We start from the raw sequence: 23,829 nt of genomic DNA, 5'->3' as shown, positions 1-23,829 counted from the left end.
GGAACACTTAAAATTGTTCACAAGATGATCAGAGTAAACTAGGTAGTAAAACATGTTATAATTCTGTACTGTTATAACAGTGATACAATTTTTTTTCCTTTTGGTTTAACATGATATTGTTGTTGTAGTTTATCATTGTTTATTTCCCTTTTACCATTGACTGATTTGTGTGTTTTTGAAGTCTCTATATGCAGAAAATGCCTTCATTTTGTGTTTATTCGTGGTCATGTCTTCTCTGTTTGTGAACCCAGTCTTTCTTTATTCCATTTTTCAAATTTTCAAGTGAAGTGCTAGTACATTTGGAAAAATACAAGGTTGTCTATGCTCTCCATGGGGTCAAGTCTCATTGTTGTCTGTTTTAAGCTCAAGTGGAAATTCAGGTTTGGTTGCTCAAACCAAAGAAAAGCTAGTGTTTTAATCGCAATAAACAACTCAATAATAATGTTTTTTAAAGATCTGAAAATAATTAATGGTTGATTTATTTTAACTTAATAAACGAGTCCCAACTGCGTAGCTACTATGGTTTTAGTCGGTGCGCTATTACGTGTCGGTCCCATTTCCGACAGTCCGTGAACGTCACAGGCTGCAAAACTGCGAGAGAAGCAGTGATTGAAGCAGAGCCGAGCGGCGGTGGTGAAGACGGCCATCTTAGAGCTGCCGCGGTCACCGACACCTACGTTTTTTGGGGATTTCTACTTTTTCCGTCAGAGAAACGACACGCCGAGTGGACGCGGGAAGAAGACTGCGTTTGGCTTCGCTGCGGTCTAACTCGAAGTCGGGATGCGGTTCCTGGGAAATAAACAGCTAGCATCCGCTGTCGGACTGGTCCTCGGACTATTATGTGCGGTGAAGGCAGCTAAAGGTAACTAAGCCGGGATTTGGAGCCCGTCGTGTCTTGTGTGACAACCTCATTTTTTATTTTAAAAGGCTTGAAACCGACGGTAGCGAGCCCCCCGAGTCTGTTCAAACCCTGAAAGCTAGCATGAAAAATATTTGCACCCGCGAGGGATGCTTGTTCCCCAACCTGTTCAGGGATGGTCCGCCCCGTGTGGAGCCGCGGCAGACAGAGCAGAGTCATTACGGAACACACCATAAAAGCATCGTCCTCCAACCACATTTCTTATTCATATGTCACGTTTGGAACAAAATGTTAACGTGCTTTCAAAGGGGATTAAACCAAGGATACAAAACGACCCCCCTCAGTCTGTCATCTGTGTCTATTTGGGTCTATTCTGGTCGCTTCTTCACATTACACCCCCTTTTTTAAATAAAGAATTGAACTGAGCCTCGCCCTCTGCAGTTTGGGAATAGATTGTCCTTGTCTTGTACTCTGTTATTTTATGTAATCTGGTTTATTTTTTGCATTTTCCCTCCTCTACACTTTCAAATTCGGGCGTAAATCTAAATATCTGTCATTTCCAACAGCCTAATCCTTGGGTTTGGAAACCCTGTGGTCAGAGTGGGATGGAGGCTGCTTGGCTACGCATTGCAGATCCTCTTCACATGGCCACTTTCATCAAACTCAAATATGGATCTGCTTATATATTGTGGATTTGAGCCTATTTATGTCCATAAAGTTAAAAATAGCTGTTTTTTTTTTTTTTTTTTTCAAAGTCCATCTTTACTATTTACTGCCTCCCTTCTAATATAATCCCCCTCAGAATACACACCTTTATAGACAATTTTTACCCCAAAATGCATCCACTGCCCATCAGGGGTATCATCTTCGTCTTTTTACCCTTGTATGCTGTCTTCAAATGTTACACCCTTTTTATGTCTCTAAAGCAAAACAACCAAACGTGGCCATAAAAGTCTGCACAGGGGCGAAAGTGCAGCTTTACCTGCTCTTATCAGGAAAGCCAACCGAAGCGTTCCTGCTTGTTTTGTTAATGGCTTCATTGCTTATTCTCCAAATGTACAATTTTGTTTTGCTTTTTTATTTCCAGCCGTCTGGCAGCAGATGACGAGACAGAACACGGAGTTCTTCTCTTGGTTCTTGGAGTGCACAAGTTCAGATGTTTTGAAAATAGTTTGGTGCCCATTACTGCATGTTAAGATAAAGATTCAACATCCATGTTTGGCTTCAAGCTCTTAATCGTGTCCTTAGAATCCTCAAAGGTCTGAAAATCTTCAGGAGTGTCGTGGAAAGTGCTACAAAAACTTTAGAAAATCACTTTTTTTTGGTACATTTATTCCCAAAGTCTCATCCATGTAAATATGTTTTCCTGCTATCTGGAGCAGCTGCTGGGTGCACCCATGTTTGTGCGTGAAGTTTAATGTCTGGTGAAATGCACGAGCTTCTTGTGTGCACGCAGTCAGACAAAGGAAGCGCCAGCGGCTGGGAAGTTTCTCGGCTCATTCATCATTGAATTAAGTTGATTCTAGTCAAACAAATTGGGTGCCCTGCTTTTGTGTGGGGCTGAAATTAACATATGCACTCTTCCAGGACTGCTGGGGAATATTGTGGGTCACACCCAGGAGTTTTCTCACAGTTTGGCATGTGAGAACGCCAGGAGAGATGAGGAAGTGCACATCAGGTCTAGCTGATGCATTTGATTTTTGTATAACATGGAAGAAAAAACACACATATATTTTAATTCAAACAGAAAATGTGTTTTGCTTGAAAGTTTATCACAATAAAATAGTTTCAATTTAGTGTCAAAAATGTCCTTCAGTTTCCAATAGAAAGTCTATTTTCAAGCAGGAAAAAGAAACATTCATTGGAAATGATCATGTGAAAGAAAGAAATCCATCAGTGACCTTGAGGGCTCTTGAGAACTACAGATAGCTTAAATTTTGTGTGGAGTAGACTAGAGTTTATCATCAGAACTCCTTTAGCCTTCAAACTCCCCCTGAACTGTGCAGACCTCTTTTTACCGAGTCAGAAACTGTAGCTGCTCATGGATGGTAACAAAGCATGCCTCTTTCATTCAGCTTGATATCTCAACTCTTCAGCATAAGTTCTCGTGTTTGTTATTCTTCAGACAGGCAAGATGCTATCACCTTTGCAGTATTTCTTGCCTGTATCTGGCCAGGTTTAAGACCCACTCTGATAAAAAATCTGTTTCTAACATGTTTTTGTGGCATTTTTTTATGATAGAGGACATTAATTAGAAAATTAAACTAAAAATTGCATTTTTGAAAAGAGAAATTTTCAAATCATTGGGAATCAGGAGCAAACAAAAAAGGCTTAAAGAAAAAGTCTTTAGCAGTGACATAGGTGCTCTGCTCCTGTCTGAAGCATCCACTTGTAGATGAATAGATCCATGTGTTTCTTTATTTTCCTCATCTAAAATGGCATCTGGTTTCAAACCGTATGGGTGGATAGCTTCGATATTGCTAGCCCTTTTTGTTGCACCTCCAATGTTATGTTGGGATGGCGAGGGGCTATAAGCTAGCTGGAGAGCCATAGACAGTACATAGAGAGAGCAGGACTGATCAACCCCTCCTGCCTCGCGTTCCAAATAGAAAGTACCCGCTGGTCCCAGCAGGCCAAAATCCCTTAGACTTATATTGAGAAATAAACAGCTATTCTTGCTCTGCTGTCTCTTTTTAACATGTTCTTGCTAAACCTATTTTTTTTCTCATCATACATCTTCTTTATCGCATGTTTTTTTTAAGTTATAAACTAGCCAGTCAGATGCCTCAATAAGAGCATGTGGTGCTCGCTGGTCCCACCTAAAACGTTTAAAGCGTTTGATTGACAGATTATCAGACTAATCTTTGCTTACTAATGTCTTCTGGTCCCAAAATGGTGAAATTGAGCAATATCCTAAAATGACGACTCAAGTGACTTAATTTCGTTGGAACCCGAGGTAACTGCCTTGTTTTGTCCATCTCTATTCATGTCAAGAGGGGAGCGTGTAAACAAACTGCTCCCAGTTAGGGGTGACATGAAGGGGGGCCGGGGTTGCTCCATGTCTACAGTTTTGCCCACAATCCAGAGACAAATTTATAATGAACTATTTGTATAGAAATAATGTCCTAATAATCGGCACAGTTTTTTTCATATTGGCTAAAACTGTTATAGTCATAATGAAAAGACCACTGGAAACACTTAAAATAGTTTCAAAAATGATCAGAGTGGGTCTTTAAAAGTCTACAAGTCACTATCTGTTGAGCAAATGAAGAACTTTTGAGACAATTACAGTCAGGAATCATATTTTTGTCATTTTGACAGATAAACTGGTCCTTAGATGACAATTAGAGGGTGTAATACTAACATATACTATTATCGTGATAGTCTGAGCTGTAAATCTGATAAAAACTAGTTGGTAATACGTTGTGTCATAACCATTGTTTGCTGTTGGAATCGCTTTACATGTAAAATGTGCGAGAAAATTCAAAGTTTAATGTCTTCTGAAGAAATCATTGATATCGTGTTGTACTCATCTGGTCAGTGTGCCGCTTGAAGATTTTACCATTACGCCATTACGTTGCTTGACTATCAAAGACTGAAGAGTTTATTTTGGAACGTCCAAAACCCATGTGGTCTGTTGAAGTTTTTGGTGTTAGAGAAAATGGAGAAATGAGGAGTCCAACACACTAATCTGACACGCTTTTGTTCACATCTTCTTGTCTTCTAAGAAATCATCCTAATCTTCTATTGACAGAGGGTCATAGTCAAGCACAACTTTTATCCCATACTTGTAAGCTTTTACATTTTCAAAATATGGGATACATTTGAGTTTTATAGAACTTCGTTTTTTGTATTTGTTAAATCAACTCATCATGCGTCATGTTTGAGGAGAAACCATTAACTAACGTCTTCCTCTCAGTTGCACAAGTTTTTTTCTCATCAAAAGTCAAGTGTTTGGAGTTGTTTTTGCATGTTTCTGACTAGAACAAAAGGCTTTCAGATTCTCACAGCGCGCCCACTGTTGGAAGGATCACGACTGAAACCCTCGAAGAATGTGTATATGAGATAATCCCCAAGCGCTAAGATGTGGAAGCATTTCCATTTGCTGCGCCGCCACTGAGGTTATGAGGCTAGCATAGCCTGTGTTTGGATGGACGCTGAGGTGACTTTCCTTTCACTGCTCCCTTTAGGCCCTGAATGGAGTCAGTGAACTGTTCAGAAAGGGTCATTCACTTGTGAATATTAAGTTGGCCAGATGAGTGGGAAGTTGTCAGTCATTGAGGAAGAAGTCAGTTTAACTGGTGGTTAGTGGGATTTATTTTAAATAAGTCACTTTTTGCCAGCTAATCTTGCAAAAATTAACTTATTTGTTGCATTGATTTTATCTTTTAAAAATGCAAAACAATAATTCAACCATTATGTGAATTTATTTACATTTTGTTTATTAAAATCTACAGAATTTGATGCTAGTATCTCTGTTAAAATAGTAAAAACACCAGAACCTACATCTGGGTCTTTATTAAAGCTCATCGGGGTGAGTTGCCTCCTCCACTGAGGGCTGCTGCTTCCAGGAGACAGTAAAGTGTCGTTGGCCAGCTGCTTGCGTTCGGGCGTGTTTACTTTAAGACTCAGGTTCCATGGGAAACGGGTAACAAGGGAGATCATTACCTGCTGCAGGTCAGATTGCTGGTTCCAGGCTTTATGCCGCTCACTCTCACTGCTGCTTTTGTGTGGCTCACAGAGAAGGGATTGAGTCGCGACGTGAGCCCCCTCCCCTCTCCAGCGGCTCGCCGCGGTCATGCAGGGTGTGTTCGCTCTGTTGGGTGGTGTGACTGCTGCGCAGAGGACAAACAAATGTTGTTGCCTGGCAGGGCAGTGGAGAGCCGAGTCAGGGCCCCCCTGAGGTCTGGGCTTCCTTCGGCGGTCTTTGGGCCTCTGAGAACAGTTCCCCTCTGTAAAGGAATTGACTTGTGTCAACAAGCTCCAGAACTTAGCAGACAAACACATAAGTGTGCCGCGTTCTCGCATCACGAGCGGATTGGCCATTGATTTGCACGCATCGCGTCCCTCCACCTATTTGGCTCCTGTCTGTGCTTGCCTTTGCTGAAGATTTTTGCCTGACTCTAGGAAGAGCTGAAGTGTTTCAGTTGACAGCACACCTGCTTGCTTAAGGACGTGAAACCCAGTTTTGTTCAATAAAAAAGAGAAGGTGTGAAGTAGTTTGATGCCTTCTTCAATTAGCATATTCTTATATAATTTTGTTTTCCTTCTTTGAGCTATTCTAAGCAAACTCGGTGGAAACACTTCAAAGTTTGACTCTTTGTCTCGATGCAGATAAGCTTCGATATGCAGTTAGTAGGACACGTGTGAGCGACCAAACTGTAACGCACTGCCTCCCATCCACACAGGCAGAGATTCTTTGAACTGTAACCTACCATCGACACTACAAAGCTTTACGCTCACACGTGACGTTAACTGGCACTGCTGGGCATGAAAGTTTGCTAAATCGATGAAACAGAGATCTGCTGCACGTCATAGGAGCAGAGCATGACCGCAGCATCATGGTTACACAATAAACCCTCCAAGGTGCCCAGGAGTTATGAAGCTTCATCTGATAATCCCCGACTGCTGCTCCAGGGTAGAGAATCCTGCGATCTCTAAGGGTAGGGAGATTAAGACAACAGCTGGGCACGTGGGAATATTCTTTCTTGCAATTTTACTTCACTTAGATGTTCTACTGGGGATGAGCATCACAGCCAAGATACTGAATCGATTCAGTTCTGACCCACAAGTTCATGATTCAATTTCTTTTTCAAATTTCCACTGATAACAAATTTTATTTGGAATTTTTTTTATCCCAACCTAAATATTTAAATGGAACAAAGAAGGAACTGCAATGGTAAAATCATAATATATTACATTAAAAATAACATATAATAGGAAACTAACAAGAAGGGATTTAAAGTGAAATTGATTCTCAGATCTGAATAACAAAAAACAGTTTTGTGTAAGTAAAGATGAAATTCACAGTTAAATCTATTTAATACAAGACTTTTAAGACAACGTTTCTAATTTGTTCATGATAATTAGGCAATTAAATCAGACTGTAGAGGTTAGCTTCAGTGTAAGTGTAAGACAGATGTATAAGGGCATGTATGCAGTGGGACTTTGATGGAAAAAAGGGACATGTGCCTTCAGGAATCCAGCATAACCCCCTTGAAATATTATTTTTTAATAGTTTTTTTTTTTTTTTTGCAGATCAGAAACACAGGAACTTAAGTTTGTTTAGAGAGAAGATGAAGTGGTAATCAGACTTTGAAGGGCCTATATTATCTATTCTTGAGCCGTTCAGAGTAAACTATATCCATATATATGATAATATAGTGCCTTTGGAACACTAAAAAAAACAATTTTTATTAAATATGAGTTACTCATTTTCTTACCCAGAATTAAGACGACTTGATCTCTGTGGCTCCGCCTTTCACTCCTTGTGACTCCTTTTACTTCATGACCTCATCCTAGAGCTGGCCTCGGCAGAATGTCTCTGTTTACCCCACAAAAACAAAAAACATCTGAACTTTTGCAAAGATTGATGTGCAAATAAAATGAAAGCGTTTCGCCATTCACCGCTAGCTCTTCAGAGAAAGTGGGTGTTCGTTAGCCTGGGGGCGGTGCTGGCAGCGCAGACTCTTCCTGGAAGGGGCTGTTCCCCATTTTGTGACATCACAATGTGAGGACCTGCTCGTTGTTGTGTACTGGGAGAGGCTGGTGGTCAGAGAGCAGGGTTGGAGTGGAATCCTCAGAGATGTTGAATTTTTCTGATGATGGAGGACATATATTAGGACATTTAAGTTTAAACTTACATTTTTGAGTATTTCTTTATTCAGATAGTTGTGAATCAGGAATCAACAAAATAATGCCGTTGGAAATTGAGCTTATTTGTGAACAGATAGCTCTCATTTATGGGTCTCTCCACATGCCAACGGTCCCAACCACAACTTAGAGGGAAATTTCTAATGAACTCTTGCCACTCTGCAGAAGCTATGTCCTAGAAAATGACTGGTTTTTTGATTTGGTCTAAAAACTGTATAAAGACCACTGGGAACAATTTTACAAAAGATAAAAAGATAATTGGAGTGGGATTTTTTCAGCACATTTCCACATTTGCAGACTCATAGCGATAAGCTCTGTGCTTGAAATAATCATGATTTATTTTTCCTTCAAATTGAAAAACTTAAATAAAATGACAAAAAAGAGGAAAGCATTATTTTAAAGTACTCCAAAGCAACAACAATCTTAGTAGGAATCATCTTTGTCATTTATTTTGTCTCTATTTTGTTGTTGTTTGGGTTTTTTTTTATACCTTGAGATCATGTTTATCAAAACAAACGGACAATTAAAAGCTTGGCATGTTCCTGTTGCTGCATTGTTGGATCCTCACAGACCATGTGAGTGAATGAAAAACAGGAATCCCATTACAGGATTAAGTGTTATTGGCTTTATTTGCTGTGTAAAAGGATTGCATACTCTAAGAAAATGCAGTAACCCACCATCTGTGCTGGCGTTGTGATACCTTCATGTTTGGATTTCTCATGTCTTAAAGGTTTTCCTGTGAAATCCAGCTAGAGTGTTCTTGATTTGGTTTTTAATATAGGTTTTTATATTCTGTCAGATCTGTGAGATGAAAGTTGCCACTTAGTTACTGATCTGACGTGGAGTGGCTTCTATTGGATTTGTTGTTAAGATGTTGTTTTGATGTCTTTATCAAGAGGACTTTTGGAAGATCTAGACTTTTGAGTTTTCTTTGAACCTCCTACGTTTCACGAGGCACCAAAAACTGCCAAGTCTGAGTTGGAAACTTCAGTATGTGAGGAGAAGAATAAAGTGTTATGTCTTTTCCAAAAAAAAAAAAAACAACCTATCTAATACCTGTTGCGAATATTCTAAGCAGAACAATTTAAAAGTTTAACGTTCCATTGCCTAAAATTAAACCCTACAAGTCAGTAAATGCAGTGAAATTAAACTTCCTGTTTGTGTGATACAGAGGTTTTATTGTGAATATATATATATATATATAACGAAATTGCAAAGTTTTGACAGTTAGTTCTTATATTTTGAAAAATTGTCTACATTTATAAATTTAGAGCTGAACAAATTAAAAGGAGACATTTATATTTTTTTTATTTAATTTTACTACTAAGGACCATAATAGTTTCTATTGGTAGAAATATCTCAACATACAAAGGAGACCCTGTAGCTCTCTAACTTGTTACTCTTTGCAGTAAGACTGATTTAATTTTATTTTTAATTTAAGGAAATATTTTTAGAGTTATGGTTAAATTCTTCTGAGAAACAATCAGCGGTCTCTAGTTATTTGTCATTTCTTAAATCTTTTGGAGCTGTTGTTTTTACAGAGCCCATTACTGACTAATTTTTGCTTTCTTCTGCCCATTGAATGTAAACCAGGATTAATTATGATATTTAAAAAAAAAACTGTTGATCTGTATGAGTTTCATTGGATCAATTATAGGTTTGTTTTTTAAATTATTATTATTATTATTATTATTACAACCTGTAGGCTCTCCTACAGGTTTTGTAGAACCACATAGGCATAGTGAGATGATGAATCTATTAGAGAAATGGGAATTCTGCATTCATGACTTCCTTTAACGTGAAATGACAGATTGCATTTCATAGAATATAGTGAGGGATTTTGATTTGTCCTCACACTTGTTCAATGCATTGTTTTTTTTGTCTTGGGGGTGTCTCAATAGAGGGTTTGACATCAAATCTGCAGCCATAGCCAGCGATCGTAGCTGTACTTTGTGGCCAGATGGACTTGCCCAAATGGTGGCCTTTTCAAATAATTGTGAAGAACTCACAATTTTTAGATGAAAAAAGCAAGGAACTCCACAGATTAGACCGCTTCTCTGCTTGATGATGTGTTTTTACTTCCTGTCCCAGTCAGCACACCTCAGAGCTAAAAGTGTGACCTCGCTCGTCATAACTGTGACTCAGTAGAAGCTAAAGCAGATTATCGGAGCAGACCGGTTGAGCAATCTGTCTGAGGATGTTCACTTCAAGTGCAAACCTCAGGTTAACAACTCTGCACAAGTAATGAACAGGTCCATGAAACATAAACTTCAACATAGAGTAGCTCAGTTAGATCATTTCTGCCGTTCTGACAGGTCAAAAACCTGAAGCTGTTTTTGTGTCCGACTTCATCTGTTCAAGATTCAAAATGTCTGTGTTGCAGCAGACAAGCACACAGGAGAGAAACAGACAATCTGATCTTCTGCTTCCATTTCAACCAGATTTCACAATTAAAGTTAATGAAAGTAAAATATTGACTCACTGGTGTTTCTGTCTTTGGATTGATTTGTTTTTTTTCTTCCAATTCAATTTCCTTTATTTATAAAGCTTCAGTTCATGTCCGACTGTGTCTCAAGGCTCCACTGCTGACAACAGTCTGTTGGATTTGGGTTTTGCTGGTTAACTTTACTGTATACGCTGGATCTATATATATATATATATATATAAAGTCTGAAACAGCATTCAGGCTCTGAGAATAACAGTCTGAATATTGGAAGTTTGAAGTTGAAAGTGTAAACTTAAAGTTCTGACACTTATTGTCAGCCGCTGCCCATTCTGTAAATGTGAACGTCTGAACCAGGTGAAAGGATGGCTTCTATCTGCACCAATGCCACAAGCAGCAGCCATAGGCTGATCATATTTTACAGCTTACAAATATGATATTCATTTTTTCACCTGTCATTACATTGCGAAATAACTGTTATGAGGTTGATTTTTTAATTACATTTTGAGGCGTATAAAATTCTCTCCATCGTCATCACAGTGTTATTCAGTGTGATGACCGTATCAGAACAACAGCAAGCAAGTAGGTTGTAATTAATTCTTACTGATTGTGTAATCACAGACAAATGCACTGACACCAATGAAGCAATTTGTCTCACAAAAAAATTGATTTGACAGACATATATAATGCAATCAGAGACCCTCCTGTTGTCTGTCTGTATTTCTACTTTCATTTGTTCTCTGTTATGAAAACTAAATGCAATGCACAACTTGTGTTAGAATTGAAAAGATAGCTTTACAAAGTTTTTGATGTGCCAATGATGCACATATTGAGTTCACAAGATTGCCTTTCCTGGTGGTTTTATTTTGAAAATTCTGCTTTGGGATTTATCCAGTTCTGATTTCATTTATCACACAGTTCTGTGGTTTTAGCTGCTTATGGACCCCTCACCTCTTATATTTATTTAGCCTTAAAAAACAAAAGCATCAATTAACTTTTGTTATTTCTTATAAATAGAAAATTAGAACTAATGAAAAGCATATTTTATATTTTGTTCAAAAAATCATGACTAAAAAGGGATTTTATTTATGCAATAAATAAACATATCTTGAAAATTAAAGTTGATAAAAAAATGTTTTTAAATGTAACTATAAATACAGATTGAGCCTTCTTAGAAAAGAGAACAGGGCTTTCTACATAGAAGTCTGTAATGGCCCAAGGGTTGAAGTGGGCTGTAACAGATTATGTCACTGATCACTTTTCTGCACAGCATTAGGCAACATTATTGCACTCTGATCAATGATTTCCTGCCATTGATTGTTTGGGCTGTTGCTGTAGTTCACTGTTAATGTCTGTTTGGATTGTCGGGTCACTTTGAGCTTGTTTCCCTTTGAACTGGAACAGGAAAATAAAAATTCTAAACGGATTTGACACAATTAATAATAATGAGCTTTGAAGTCTTTTTTTTATTTATTTATTTTTTTTTGAAGGAATTCTAGTCAAAGTTTTTGTTGCAGAGCAGCGGTTGCCTCATCCATTGTAACTGGTCTCATCCACACTGTGCTGTCAGCCAGAGTTAGGTTCACGTTTGCAGATCAGTGGCACAGGAATGCCACGCTCTCCAGTCGCTCCAGCGTGCGCTCACATCAGCTGTAAGAAAGCTGCCGCATCCGGCCTGTTTTCAGTGCCGCTCACTGCAGCAGAATCCTGCCTGCGGTCGGGATGCTTCCCAAAGCCGATGATCCGCAAACATCCCGACTCCTGATGTACAGCGTGTCCTGGGAATGAAAGGCCTGTTACTCATCATCCATGTGGAAACTCCCCGTAAATTAATGGAGATTTTAAAAACAAAAAATGAATCAAAGTGGAGATATTGATAAATTTACCTTTAACGTATCAATAATTAGTGTGGCGCCTTGTGGCAGGATGTCCTCTTTGTCCTCTTTTAGTGGATGTTGTAGGTGATATCTTCCTTTTTATACGGTCTGTCTAAAAATAACCTAAAAACCATCCAAAGCTTCATAAAAAATGTATTGTAGCTGTGTGAGGGGGAAGGGAGGAATGAAAGTGAGCAAACGCCATCTTTTCAAAGCTTTGATAAAACCTATGTAAAATATTCTGTCAAAAATATATTTTGGGACTAAACTGAATATTTTTTTGTATCTCACAGTTAATAAGCACAAACCGTGGATCGAGACGACGTACCACGGGATCGTGACGGAAAACGATGACAAAGTTCTCCTGGACCCTCCACTCATCGCACTCGACAAGGACGCTCCTTTACGCTATGCAGGTGAGAGGATCTGCCGCTCTTTATTTTCCGTTTGACGCAACATGGGAGAGAAAGCAGCTCGCCGCCCCTGTACCAGCACGCGTCGAGACAGGGAAGCACGTGAATGCAGAGCAGCTGCATCCGTAATGCACACTTCAAGGGCATCGATGTACATTTAAAGACTCAGGATCTGTTTGTTATTAATTTATTCAGGAGCCAAATTAATTATTATCAAGCCAACAAGAAAATACAGCTGCACTTAACAGAGATATAGAGCCTCTGCTCTGTTCGGAGCTTTGAAATTACACAGCCGTTATGATTAATGTATGAAGGGCCCTGTGGTGGGATTTATCATCTATAAATTTATATTCTTCCTGTTGAAAGATTTCTTTTGAAGACAGTACTTTTTTATTTTGGTGGGCAGTTTTGACCTTTACATGTATGAAAAATATAATTTGTGGTTAGTTTTATTTAGTGTCATAATTATGCCTGAAGCGAATTCGAAGTTACGTCCCATTATGTCATAGCACACATTGGCATCTTTTGTGCTCCGTCTGCTTTAGACTTAGTGCTCTCTGTGCATCTCTATGACCATTTTAATCTGGGATTACTACTCCTGATTTAAGGATGTGGCTTTAACGGGCACGTGTTGGCCAGTGGACGGCCCAAACGCAACATTCTTGGTCAAATGTAGAAAGTGACTGGCTCTTCGAGGCTCATCAGCTTCGCAATTTTAAAGAGGCCCAGGGATTTGATAATGTGCCCCTTCTCTGTCCTCTTTCACAGCGAATTATTGCTGAATGCAGCAGAGCTTTCTGCCCCCACTTCTTTCAGTTGGGGCTCCCTTTTTTGGATGAACAGGGCTCTGGAATGGATGGCGCGTCCCTGTGAGCTTGTTCTCTCTAGACAGAGTGAGCGGTCTGGCTTCACGTGGCAGCGGGGGTGAGCCGCTCTGTCATGTCAGACTCCCTCCAGTTGGTCCGTCTGTGTCAGCTAAGAGGGTTCACTGTTAAGCTGACCCACGGGCCATTCAAAGTTCCACTAGGATCAGTGTTAAAAGCTGCGCATTCTACAAACACAAGGACTTTCTTTGCAAATTAGCCTGTTTACAAGACTCTTTTGCCTCTGTGTTTGTGTTGATTAATGTTTAGCGATGCTTCAAAGCAGTGGTTCCCAATCTCCAGGCCGTGGACCAGTACCACTCCGTGGGACAGTTGGTACTGGGGCGTAGAAGAAAAAAAACACGACCTACATTTTTTCTGTTTGTTTGTAATCTGATTCTAAAGGAAGTTTTATTTTTCCACACCCAACTCATTCTTGATGCATGTCATCTTGCTCGGTCATGTGTTGAAAATACATTGACCACACTTTAAGATTTCCTTTAATATTTAACTATTTTTGTTTGTTATTTGTGTGTGTTTTAGATATTTTTTATATTTTAGGGGTAATTCTAATGTGACATGCCACTGGTTGGCATTTTTTTTTCTCTTGTAGAGGTACAAATACCTTTTTCATGTGCTCAATGTTTGTAAAAAGTGAGTATCTTTAAATAAAGTTCTTCCCAAAAAATAAAAAATAAATAAAACAGCTACTTTCTTAAAGCAGATTCAGCAACGTCCTAAATTAAAATATTTCTTAAATTTAATATAATTTTAGCATTTTCTAAACTAACTGTGAATAATTTCTTGAAATTAAATAGAACCTAAATTACGTTTTTATATTCACCATGAAGAGGCGCTAATAGACGAGACATACCATCTACAACTTGCTAACTGGGAATTAACTGTGTGAAAACTGGAAGATTGACAGGGATTTTGGTTAAAAAAAACACATATTTAGATGTATTTGTTCTATGGTAAGAAATGAAAAGTATGCCATTGCAATAAAATGTTAATTAAATAGTTAATTGAAATGTAGTGTAGCTAAATACAATGTCAGATATATGGGTTGGCCTTCACACATTTCCATCTTACCGAATCTGGCCCTCCAAGGAAAAGTTTGGACACCCCTGATCTAGCATAACATTCATTTTGAAGCAGCTGCAAAAATTTTACAGAGATTCTCCTAAAAATTAAGTGAATCTGGAGACTAAAAAAAACAACACAAAGAAATTGGATTCTACTTCATCCTCGACCAGGCCGGTCTGTGACAATATCGTCTGAAATTAAGGCGGTCCATGGCCTGTAAAAGGTTGTGGACCACTGCTATAAACTCAGGGGATAATAAATGTGTTTGCTTAATGCCAGATAAAGGGGTTACAGGCGCATACATCTGTAATGTGAAGTTCATGCAGTCTGTTTCTGATTGTTGCAAATGTCGTGACAACAAAATTGAATTTCTGTTATTTGGATTTTAAAAAGCAGTAGATAAAAAGGTGTTTGGATTTTTATCCTCAAGGTAAGTCATTATTCCTGAAACTGATTTAATGATGGGCATAAAGATGCTGAAGGAGGCATGTTTTTTTTACTTCATCTGGTGCGCTGGCTCTAAAAACATCTTTTCTATTTAGATCTGTGCTTTAGAGCCGTTCTGATGGCTCAGCTGTGTCTTTTCCTGTCCTCTGTCTTTTCTGACCTCCTAACTCTCATCTGGGTTTATCTTCTCTCCGCTCCCTATAGAAAGTTTTGAGGTGACCCTCACCAAAGAAGGTGATCTTGGACTTTTTCTACTGCCTTGTGCTTTCGTTTTTTTTTTCTTCTATTTTTTTTAATCTATTAACCCACTAACGCCAAAACAGCATCCACACTTTTGTGCAGAAAATCCTGCCATGCTCTGCAACCCCTTTCTGTTTTTTTTTAAATTATTTTCTTTTTCCTCACATTAAATATTTGGAAGTTCCAACAGCTGGATGAAAAGTGTGATGTGGGGCTGACTATTCTTAGAAATATCTGTGCATGAGACATCCATTGCAGTTTGCAGACCCTAACAGTTTTTCAGCTGTCACCAGGGAGAGAAAGCTGCGTTAATATGGGATTTTTCCGTCAGTTTGCAATCCCGTCAGTGATTTTAAAACTTTTTTGTAGCAAACTTACCTCAAAAAAAAAAAATTGGCATAAAACTAAAGTGAGCTGATGACATTTCCTTAAAAGAATCAATCTATTTGACCTCTTTTCAAAAGTGTGACTTTTGCAGACTCACTGACATTTCCATTTTCAAACGAGATTGCTGAGATTGTTAACTAATGCAAACTCTCTGCTGCAAAGTTTCTGTTATTTTTGCCTCCGTGGATCTCCTTCAGTTAATTCTTCACCACTAATCTCTACCATTAGCATGGCTGCAGTTGTTTTTTGATGTGGATGTCAAGCAAGTTGATATTTCTAACCCCAGTTCTCATCCAGTGTTTTTTTTCTTACTTGAAAATTGTTAATAAAATGGTTTGGTTTCATATGATTTTCATTTGGATTCATTTTGCAGTAGTTTTGGGTGAGAAGCAGGCAAAAAAATTACACAGGAAGACTGGTTTTAATTGTGTAAAACTATTATTGAAAGTGTTGGCTCCTATTTTTTTTTTTCTTTTACAGATTTTATGGATTTTCATGACTGCATTGGCACTGGTCGCTTTAACACAATAACCCTCAATAGTATTAAATATCATGGTTTGGGTTTTTTTGTGTATCATAAATTATCATTTGTTTTCACTGGTTTTTATTTTTCTGTGTTACTAAATTATTGTAGCTTTGATTTGTAAGACTCGAGTACTCCTGTGAAATGCCTGTCCTTGTTTTTTTTCAGTTTCTGCCTGCATGACTGGATGCACTGTTTTCAAGTGGCTTGTTAAAGACACTAAAGCTGTGTCCCACACCTTTTCCCAACTACTCACCCATATTTGGCTTTCCTCTACAGACCTCATGCACCCCAGTCTACAATACCCCAACTCCTAAAACCTAGGGCTACAGTTTTTACTTTACTTGTTTTTTTTTTTCTGTTAACCAGCACTTTATTTATTTATTTGTTTATTTATACAAATAAAATCTTCCTTTTGAAATATTCTTAGCGCACTTTCTTATTCTTTTTCGTTCTCGACCTGTTCAGGTGAGATTTGCGGCTTCAGGATCCACGGGCAGAACGTTCCTTTTGAGGCAGTGGTTCTGGACAAATCCACCGGAGAAGGAGTTATCAGGGCGAAGGACAAGCTGGACTGTGAGCTACAGAAAGAGCACACCTTGACCATCCAAGCCTACGACTGCGGGGAAGGTCCCGATGGGGCTAACATGAAGAAATCCCACAAGTGAGTGGACTTTTTTTCACTTAAAAAGCCATTAAATCTGGTTGAAAACAACACTGATGAGAATTAAATGTTAGGAAAAAGGAAAAGTCGATTTATATTAGTTGATGGATCCATTGTCAAAATTATTGATTTCCATCTGTTATTTTATGTAATTTTGTTTAATCTTTTTGGAAAGTGGCAACATTCTGAGTGAAAGAAGTACAACAAATTATTACAGATTATGAGTGGAGGATAAAAAAGCTTCTTGAAGAAAAGCTCTATGAGGGACAGAATTCTGGCTCATTTATTTTCTGCACCATTACACAAATTATCTCTTTAAAAAAATCCCACAATATGATTTCCTGGATTTTTTTTTCTCCCATTTTCTCTTTTATATTTGAAAGACACTTTTAATGAATATTACAAAACTCTCTTCTTTTTTAAAGTGGAATACAAATATCTGTTTTTTTCCATTTATTATCCTAAATTAATTTGTTTTTAACGCATGTAGAAGAATATCTAGTAGAAATTGTCTGATTTAGCATAAATTTATATGTTCTGTCCTTTTTGTTTATTAAAACAACAATAAGTTGGTTACTCAACAAACTGCAGGTAAAGCAAGCTTTTCTAATTATCGCCTCTCAACGTCGTTATGACAACCAACACTTACACAGTACAGGCTGATTCTTGCTCCTCGTTGCCTCATCAAGTAAATGATGGTGATAAAAGAAAAAAGGGGAGAGTTTTACAAGTCTCTCTGGCTTCCTGTGTTGTAAATTTCAGTTTACTTACATGATTTGGAGAGATGGATTAACCAGATTGGGTGATAAATTCAATCCTTTGGTGCAGGGATCCATTATGAGGTCAAAAATTCTATTAGCTCTTAGCAAGCTCTGCTGGACGTCCTTGTGCCTTCCATTCATGAGTGCATTCAAGGGAACTATTTTAATTCCCTCCCAAGAAAATATAAGTCAGCTTCTTCATTGATCCCAATATCAAAGTTGACCATTTTAGGAGAATTGTCCTCGAAAGTGATATTTTCTTATATTATATTTCTATAAAAGCTCAAATTTAGCCTTTTTGGTTTTGAGACAAGCAAAAATAATTTATTGGATGAAAAACTTATTGAGGAATAATTCTGTTTCCTTCAGGGCAACTGTTCACATTCAAGTGAATGACATCAATGAGTATTCGCCCGTGTTCAAGGAGAAGACCTACAAAGCCACCGTTCTCGAGGGGAAGAAATACGACAGCATCTTGAAGGTGGAGGCAGTGGACGCTGACTGCTCATTCCAGTTCAGCCAAATCTGCAATTATGAGATTGTGACGCCCGACGTGCCCTTCACCATCGACAAAGACGGTAACCTTCACAAAGCAGCCCTGTCTGTTTGCATTTGGGATAAAGCTGTGGCACATGGCTAAAGCCCTGATTGTAATGATGTGCATGAAACTGTCTATTGATCGGACGATGATGCCAAGAGGCTGTCATTTACTATTCACCACAGCCTGGTGGCTGGCATTATGCTGAGAGATGGAAAAATCTCACTAAGGCTGGCCAGTCTTGCAAATATTTATCTTTCATAGCTGAAAGATGAAATCAATGAAAAAGTAACAACAGAATGGAAAATAAAGAACTTTAGTAAATAAAGTCTGTGTGCTTCAGCAAAAGTTATATACATATTTAACCCTTTGTTTCTCCCTTTCCTTAGGCTTCATCAAGAACACAGAGAAACTGAGCTACGGCAAAGAGCACATGTATAAGTTGACCGTGACCGCCTACGACTGTGGGAAGAACCGGGCCTCCGAGGACGTGCTGGTCAAAATCAGCATCAAGCCCACCTGCAAACCCAGCTGGCAAGGTAGCAAAGGTTTCCTGTTGTTGCTGTTGAGCCTCTTTTGGGGAAAATAGTGACCAAACAGTGGTGAAAAGACATAAAAGCTAATGAATTCTTTATTAAATTCAGTAAGTTATCTGCAGTTATCACAGCTGGTCGTTTTGTTGTTGTTTTAGGCTTCAATAAGAGGATTGAGTATGAGCCAGGTACAGGTAGTCTGGCCCTTTTTCCCAGCATGCACTTGGAGACTTGTGATGAGCCAGTCTCCTCAATCCGAGCCAGTGTTGAACTGGAAACCAACCACATTGGGAAAGGCTGCGACCGCGACACCTACTCTGAAAAGTCTCTGCACAAGTTGTGCGGTAAGTAAAAGCCAAACCGGAGGTGGTTATGTCTAATTCTTTCTTTTTAAGGACCCCAGTGTGAATGCTCTGCTATTTCTACTTGCTAGGGGCTAGTTCTGGTACCGTGGACCTCCTTCCAGCCCCCAGCAGCTCCACCAACTGGACAATAGGGCTGCCCACCGACAATGGCCACGACAGCGACCAGGTGTTTGAGTTCAACGGCACCCAGGCCATCAAGGTTCCTGAAGGTGTCGTGAGCACCAACCTGAAGGAGCCCTTCACCATCTCGGTGTGGATGAGACACGGCCCCGGCGCCCACGAGAAGGAGACCATCCTCTGCAAATCTGACAAAACAGGTAGCAGCTTTTAAATCATTTGATCAAACTGTCAAATGTTTACATTTTCACTCTTAATCTAAATCTCCATGACATTTTACTGGTATTGTTATTGCAGCCACAGCCTCCTTGATCCTATTGACTGTAAAGTATCTGACCTGTACAGACAGGGGGCGGAGCTTCATTTGCTTCAGCACGGCTGCTTATATAAGACGGATTACATCTGAGCGACTGTGCCCTGGATAGGATGCTCCCATCCCCATGACCTCAGCACACCATTCATGATCTCCATGTCTGCCCATCTGACCGATACATTCAATGCAACACAATGCTTTGATACTCCAGTGAACCAAAGGGGGAAATCAATTTGTTCTGTCCAATAGATCTTTGATCTTCAAATCTTATGGAGTTGTTTGATCATAAATGGTTAAAAATGATTTGTTTAATGAGAGTTGAAGCTTACATCTCTTTTATTTTTCAGTGTAATTTTAACCTTTTGTACAGAGTTGCTGGTTTTCTTGCTGCAAATAGATAAAACGGAATTTCTAATGTCCTTCCAAGAGTCAAAAGATAAAACTAATTTCTCTCTAAGAAGTAAAACCACTCATACAAATTTGCTCTAAAAAACGAGGAATAAAAAAAAAGTAAATTTTTGAAGTGGAGTTACTGATGTGTGTATTAGAAACTGATGGGTGAAGCCTTGATCTGTAATAAAACAGTGTAATGCAAATTTAATGGAAGTCGATGGAAGTTGCTGGTTTAAAAAAATCAGTAAGACATTTGTATTTTGGAGTTTTATATTATTAATTGTCTTTCCTCCATGTTTCTCTTCTCTCCAGACATGAACAGACACCATTACTCGCTCTACGTCCACAACTGCAGGCTTATCTTTCTGCTGCGCCAGGACCCCAGCGAGGCAGAGACCTACAAACCAGCCGAGTTTCACTGGAAGCTGGACCAGGTCAGCAGACTCCTGTGCCGCCTCAGAGGTTTCCCTGTGATTGGGGGGAAAAAAAAAAGAAAAAAAACGAAAATGGAAGTTTCTGATTGCTGCTCTGTCTGCAGGTGTGTGACAAAGAATGGCATCACTACGTCCTCAATGTGGAGTTCCCCACCGCCTCTCTGTTTGTGGACGGAACAACCTTCGAGCCCTTCCTCGTCACAGAGGACTACCCGCTGCACGCCACCAAGATCGAAACTCAGCTTACCATTGGGGCCTGCTGGCAAGGTAAACCAAATGCTTCATAATTTTTTATTTATGCTCATTTAAAAATGCTAAAGAAGTATCTTATTTGAAATTTGACCTCATGCCTTTGGTAATGAGTTAGAGACAAGTGGTGCTACTTGATGTTTGGTGTTAGAACTTCATTAAAGACCCACTCCGATCATCTTTTGATCTATTTTAAAAGCATTCCTAGTTGTTTTTTTAATTGAGATTTTGTTGTTTTTAGCCAAAATAATAAAAAAAAAGTTCAATTGAATTGGGTGGAACTGTTGGTGTGGACTAAGCCCACCCCTCTTCCCATCATCCATCTGTTTACATGATCTCTCACTAGCTTACAGCCCCTCACATCCCAAGCTGACATTACCAGTGCCACAAAAATGGCGAGCAACATTGGAGCTATAAAGTATTGGGGCTAAGTAACATTCAGAAATGCAATTTTATGGTTAATTTTCTTAATATATGTCATAAGAAAAATGCCACAACAACATGTTAACCCTTTGGAACCTACGTGCCGTGCAGCAGTGACTTCAGCGTAATAAAACTGTATAAATTAAACTTATTTGAATATTCTATAATTGAATTTTATTAAATTACAGAGCTAATATAACAATCATTTGTAGTTTTTGGGCAAAAGAGATATTTTATTTTAATAAATAAGGCGGAAGATGAATATTGATCTGACGCGGAGCCTGTGAATTTGCCTGGAATTAAAAAAAAATAATATTTCAAAAACATGTTGATTATTTTTTTGACAAAATTTGTTGTTGTTGTTCTTATAAAATTACACCTAAAACTTTCATTCTATTTTATAAAAATGGTTTGTTAAACAAATTTGGGGATTCCACAGCAAAATTAATGCCTTTTTCCAGACTGAATTTTCTGTTTTTGCATGGAAAAATGACAAAGGTCACATAGGTGAGGATATGCTGATTGAAACGATTCCAAATAAGCAAGTAAGTACTCTTTAAAATTGAAAATACAGAGGTAAATTCAAAAATAAACAAAAACAGAGTTTTAGGCCCTAGGTTCCAAAGGGTTAAAAAAACACCAAAAACACAATTTTCATCAGAGTGGGTCTCTAAAGCCTAACTTTCACCTTTCAGTCACTCAACAGTGTGTTAAACCTTCTGAAATCTCAAGCATCCAGTCCTTTGCAGATCCTTCCTCACTGTCTCTACCTGCTTTTTCATTTCCGTCCTTTACAGAGAACTCAGGACATGACAATGAAACTGAGACGGCCCCTGAGCCCACCTCAGGTTGCTCAAGTCTTTCCCTTCACTCCTCAGAAATGTCCATGTTCCCTCAAAGTCCCTCCATGCTAACTGCATATACTCATGCCATTTTAGCTAGAATGATACTTCAACATTCTAGACATGAAAAGATCTTTTGGTTTGAATGTTCTTTGCAGCATGAGATGTTTTTTGTTTGTTTGTTGAGTCATTTTTTTGTCCTCTTTTAATTTGCCTCTCACAGTTTTGCAGCAAAGATTTGGGTGATAACTTTCACTCAATTTAGCAGGACTTCGGTACCTGAACAGGAATTTTCTATCAGAAATATTTGTGTTTTTGTGTGAGAGAGCAGCATTTCCTGGTGCTGGATTTGAGTTATAAACATTATTTCACCGTCTTGAATTTGAGTTTGTTTGTTTTCTGTGTTAATGCATCTCTTTTTCAAAGAAAGGCTCCAGTTCACTCCATTTGTGCGAAAGTTGCATGTGCTTAAGCGTGCATAAGCTCATCCATCATTTGCTTGTCTTGTCTTCCGGGCCCCAGGCCTTTTTATTAAACACACACACTAACTTGCATGAAATCCATTCATGCCAGCTTGGTTGACAGAGACAGCATGCTTGAATTGTGATTCCTGCAAGGGGGATGTTTGTGGAATGCACTCCTGACGGGCTCTTTTTGTGTGTCTTTGTTCTGCTACGTCTCCTCTTCGTCTGATGAAACCAGGTGGAAACGCCCGAATGGCTCAGTTTTTCCGGGGGAACCTGGCCGGGTTGATCATTCGCTCCGGTAAACTGGAGAACAAAAAAGTGATTGACTGCTTGTATACCTGCAAAGAAGGTCTGGATGTGCAGCTGCCGGAGGAGGTGGCGTCGTCTGTCAAGGTGAGGGCAGGAATGTGCTGAAGTCAGGTGGAGGGCAACAGTTTGTGGGAAAACTCTCAGCTGTTATGTCAAAGGTTATGTTTGTGTGGATAAAGGAAGACTTTTAGAAGTTTTTATGTTAATAAACAGAAATATCACAACTTTTTGTGTCTTTCCCTTTTAACTTCTTGCCCCTTATTTTTTCTTTGGCTTTCTTAACTTCTTTCGATTCAGGTTGAGTTCAACCCGAACCAGTCCTCTCTGACTGTGGAAGGTGAAGACATAGACGCCTTTGACAAAGTCATGCAGCATATCTCCTACTTGAACTCCCGTCAGTTCCCGACTCCAGGCATCAGGCACCTTCGAGTCTCCACCACCGTCAAGTATGTGACACAAACAGTACAGTTTCCATGTGCTTTTTCTGTAAAGATATCTCTCCTGAGAGTTAAATCTGGTTTGCTAGAAGACTTTTTGCCAAGAGGGCGAGATTGGTACGGTCACAATGGGTAGGGGTCAGCCAGTTGGCCCCCATAATTTGAACTCCCAAATTAACATTTACATATTTTTAATTTCTTCACATAGAACAGAAGTACATCTAAATAAACTTTTTTGTATTTTTTGTGTTAATTTCATACTTAAAGACCAGAAATAAAACAAAGAAAAAGTCTTTATGGAAAAAAGCAACTTTTATCAACATTAAATCTAGCTTTATCTGAAATTTGACATATTATTTACTATTACAGGGTTCTCAAGGGTCCTAAAAAGTCTTAAAAGCATCGAGTTTATGAGTTTAAATACCTTCAAAAAGTTTTTAAAAGTCTTGAATTTTGATATCTGAGCCTTAAAAATTGTGTTGCTTGAAACTTCTTTGTTTCACCTTTCATGTCAAAAATTCAATTTTTTTCACATAATTATTTTAAACAAATTATATAAATAAACAGCAGGAGAACCAGTTGTTATGCACCAATTTGCTGTATGCCCACAGACAGTTTGAAAAAAGAAGAGTGCTAAAGTATCACGACACAAAGCATAAACAACTAGAAGCTACATTTTTTATCATAAAATAGGAACAAATGAAAAAAAAAAGGTAAATAGTGCATAAAATAGAAGATAGACAGAGAAATTGTTGTTGTTGTTTTTTTTTTTTTTACATGCGTGGCCTTAAAAGGTCTTAAAAAGTCTTAAATTTAACTTGAAGAAACTTGTTTGAACCCTGCTATTAAATAATAATTGTAAACTTCTAATTGTGAATCACGTGAATAGGAAAATACTTATTTTATTCAGGAGTTTAAAAATTACTTTGTTTTTTTTATCACTGAAACAAACAAATCTGTTGCCCTCATTTGG

The 23,829-nt window shown here is 38.6% G+C and overlaps 1 protein-coding gene across 4 annotated transcripts in view; it reads left to right on the top strand.

The window, feature by feature from the left end:
- Positions 1-579: 579 nt before the first annotated feature.
- The window catches only part of clstn1 (calsyntenin 1), a 33,892-nt gene continuing 10,642 nt past the window's right edge, over positions 580-23,829 (top strand). Inside the window, exons 1-13 of one of the 4 annotated variants that reach the window (XM_024292785.2) lie at positions 580-862; positions 12,346-12,468; positions 15,066-15,095; positions 16,480-16,675; positions 17,806-18,014; positions 18,364-18,513; positions 18,666-18,851; positions 18,941-19,189; positions 20,008-20,129; positions 20,234-20,396; positions 21,599-21,649; positions 22,346-22,503; positions 22,717-22,865. In XM_024292785.2, the coding sequence (XP_024148553.1) occupies positions 781-862; positions 12,346-12,468; positions 15,066-15,095; positions 16,480-16,675; positions 17,806-18,014; positions 18,364-18,513; positions 18,666-18,851; positions 18,941-19,189; positions 20,008-20,129; positions 20,234-20,396; positions 21,599-21,649; positions 22,346-22,503; positions 22,717-22,865 (1,868 nt within the window). In that variant the 5' untranslated portion in view covers positions 580-780. The remainder of the gene's footprint in view (positions 863-12,345; positions 12,469-15,065; positions 15,096-16,479; positions 16,676-17,805; positions 18,015-18,363; positions 18,514-18,665; positions 18,852-18,940; positions 19,190-20,007; positions 20,130-20,233; positions 20,397-21,598; positions 21,650-22,345; positions 22,504-22,716; positions 22,866-23,829) is intronic. The other 3 variants (XM_024292787.1, XM_024292786.1, XM_024292788.2) reach the window with 3 other exon arrangements.

This window comes from Oryzias melastigma, linkage group LG7 (genome assembly GCF_002922805.2).
Source record: "Oryzias melastigma strain HK-1 linkage group LG7, ASM292280v2, whole genome shotgun sequence".
In the NCBI taxonomy this organism is placed as follows: Eukaryota; Metazoa; Chordata; class Actinopteri; order Beloniformes; family Adrianichthyidae; genus Oryzias; species Oryzias melastigma.
Note: the sequence above shows the minus strand (reverse complement) of the source record. Positions and strands in the feature narration are given on the sequence as shown.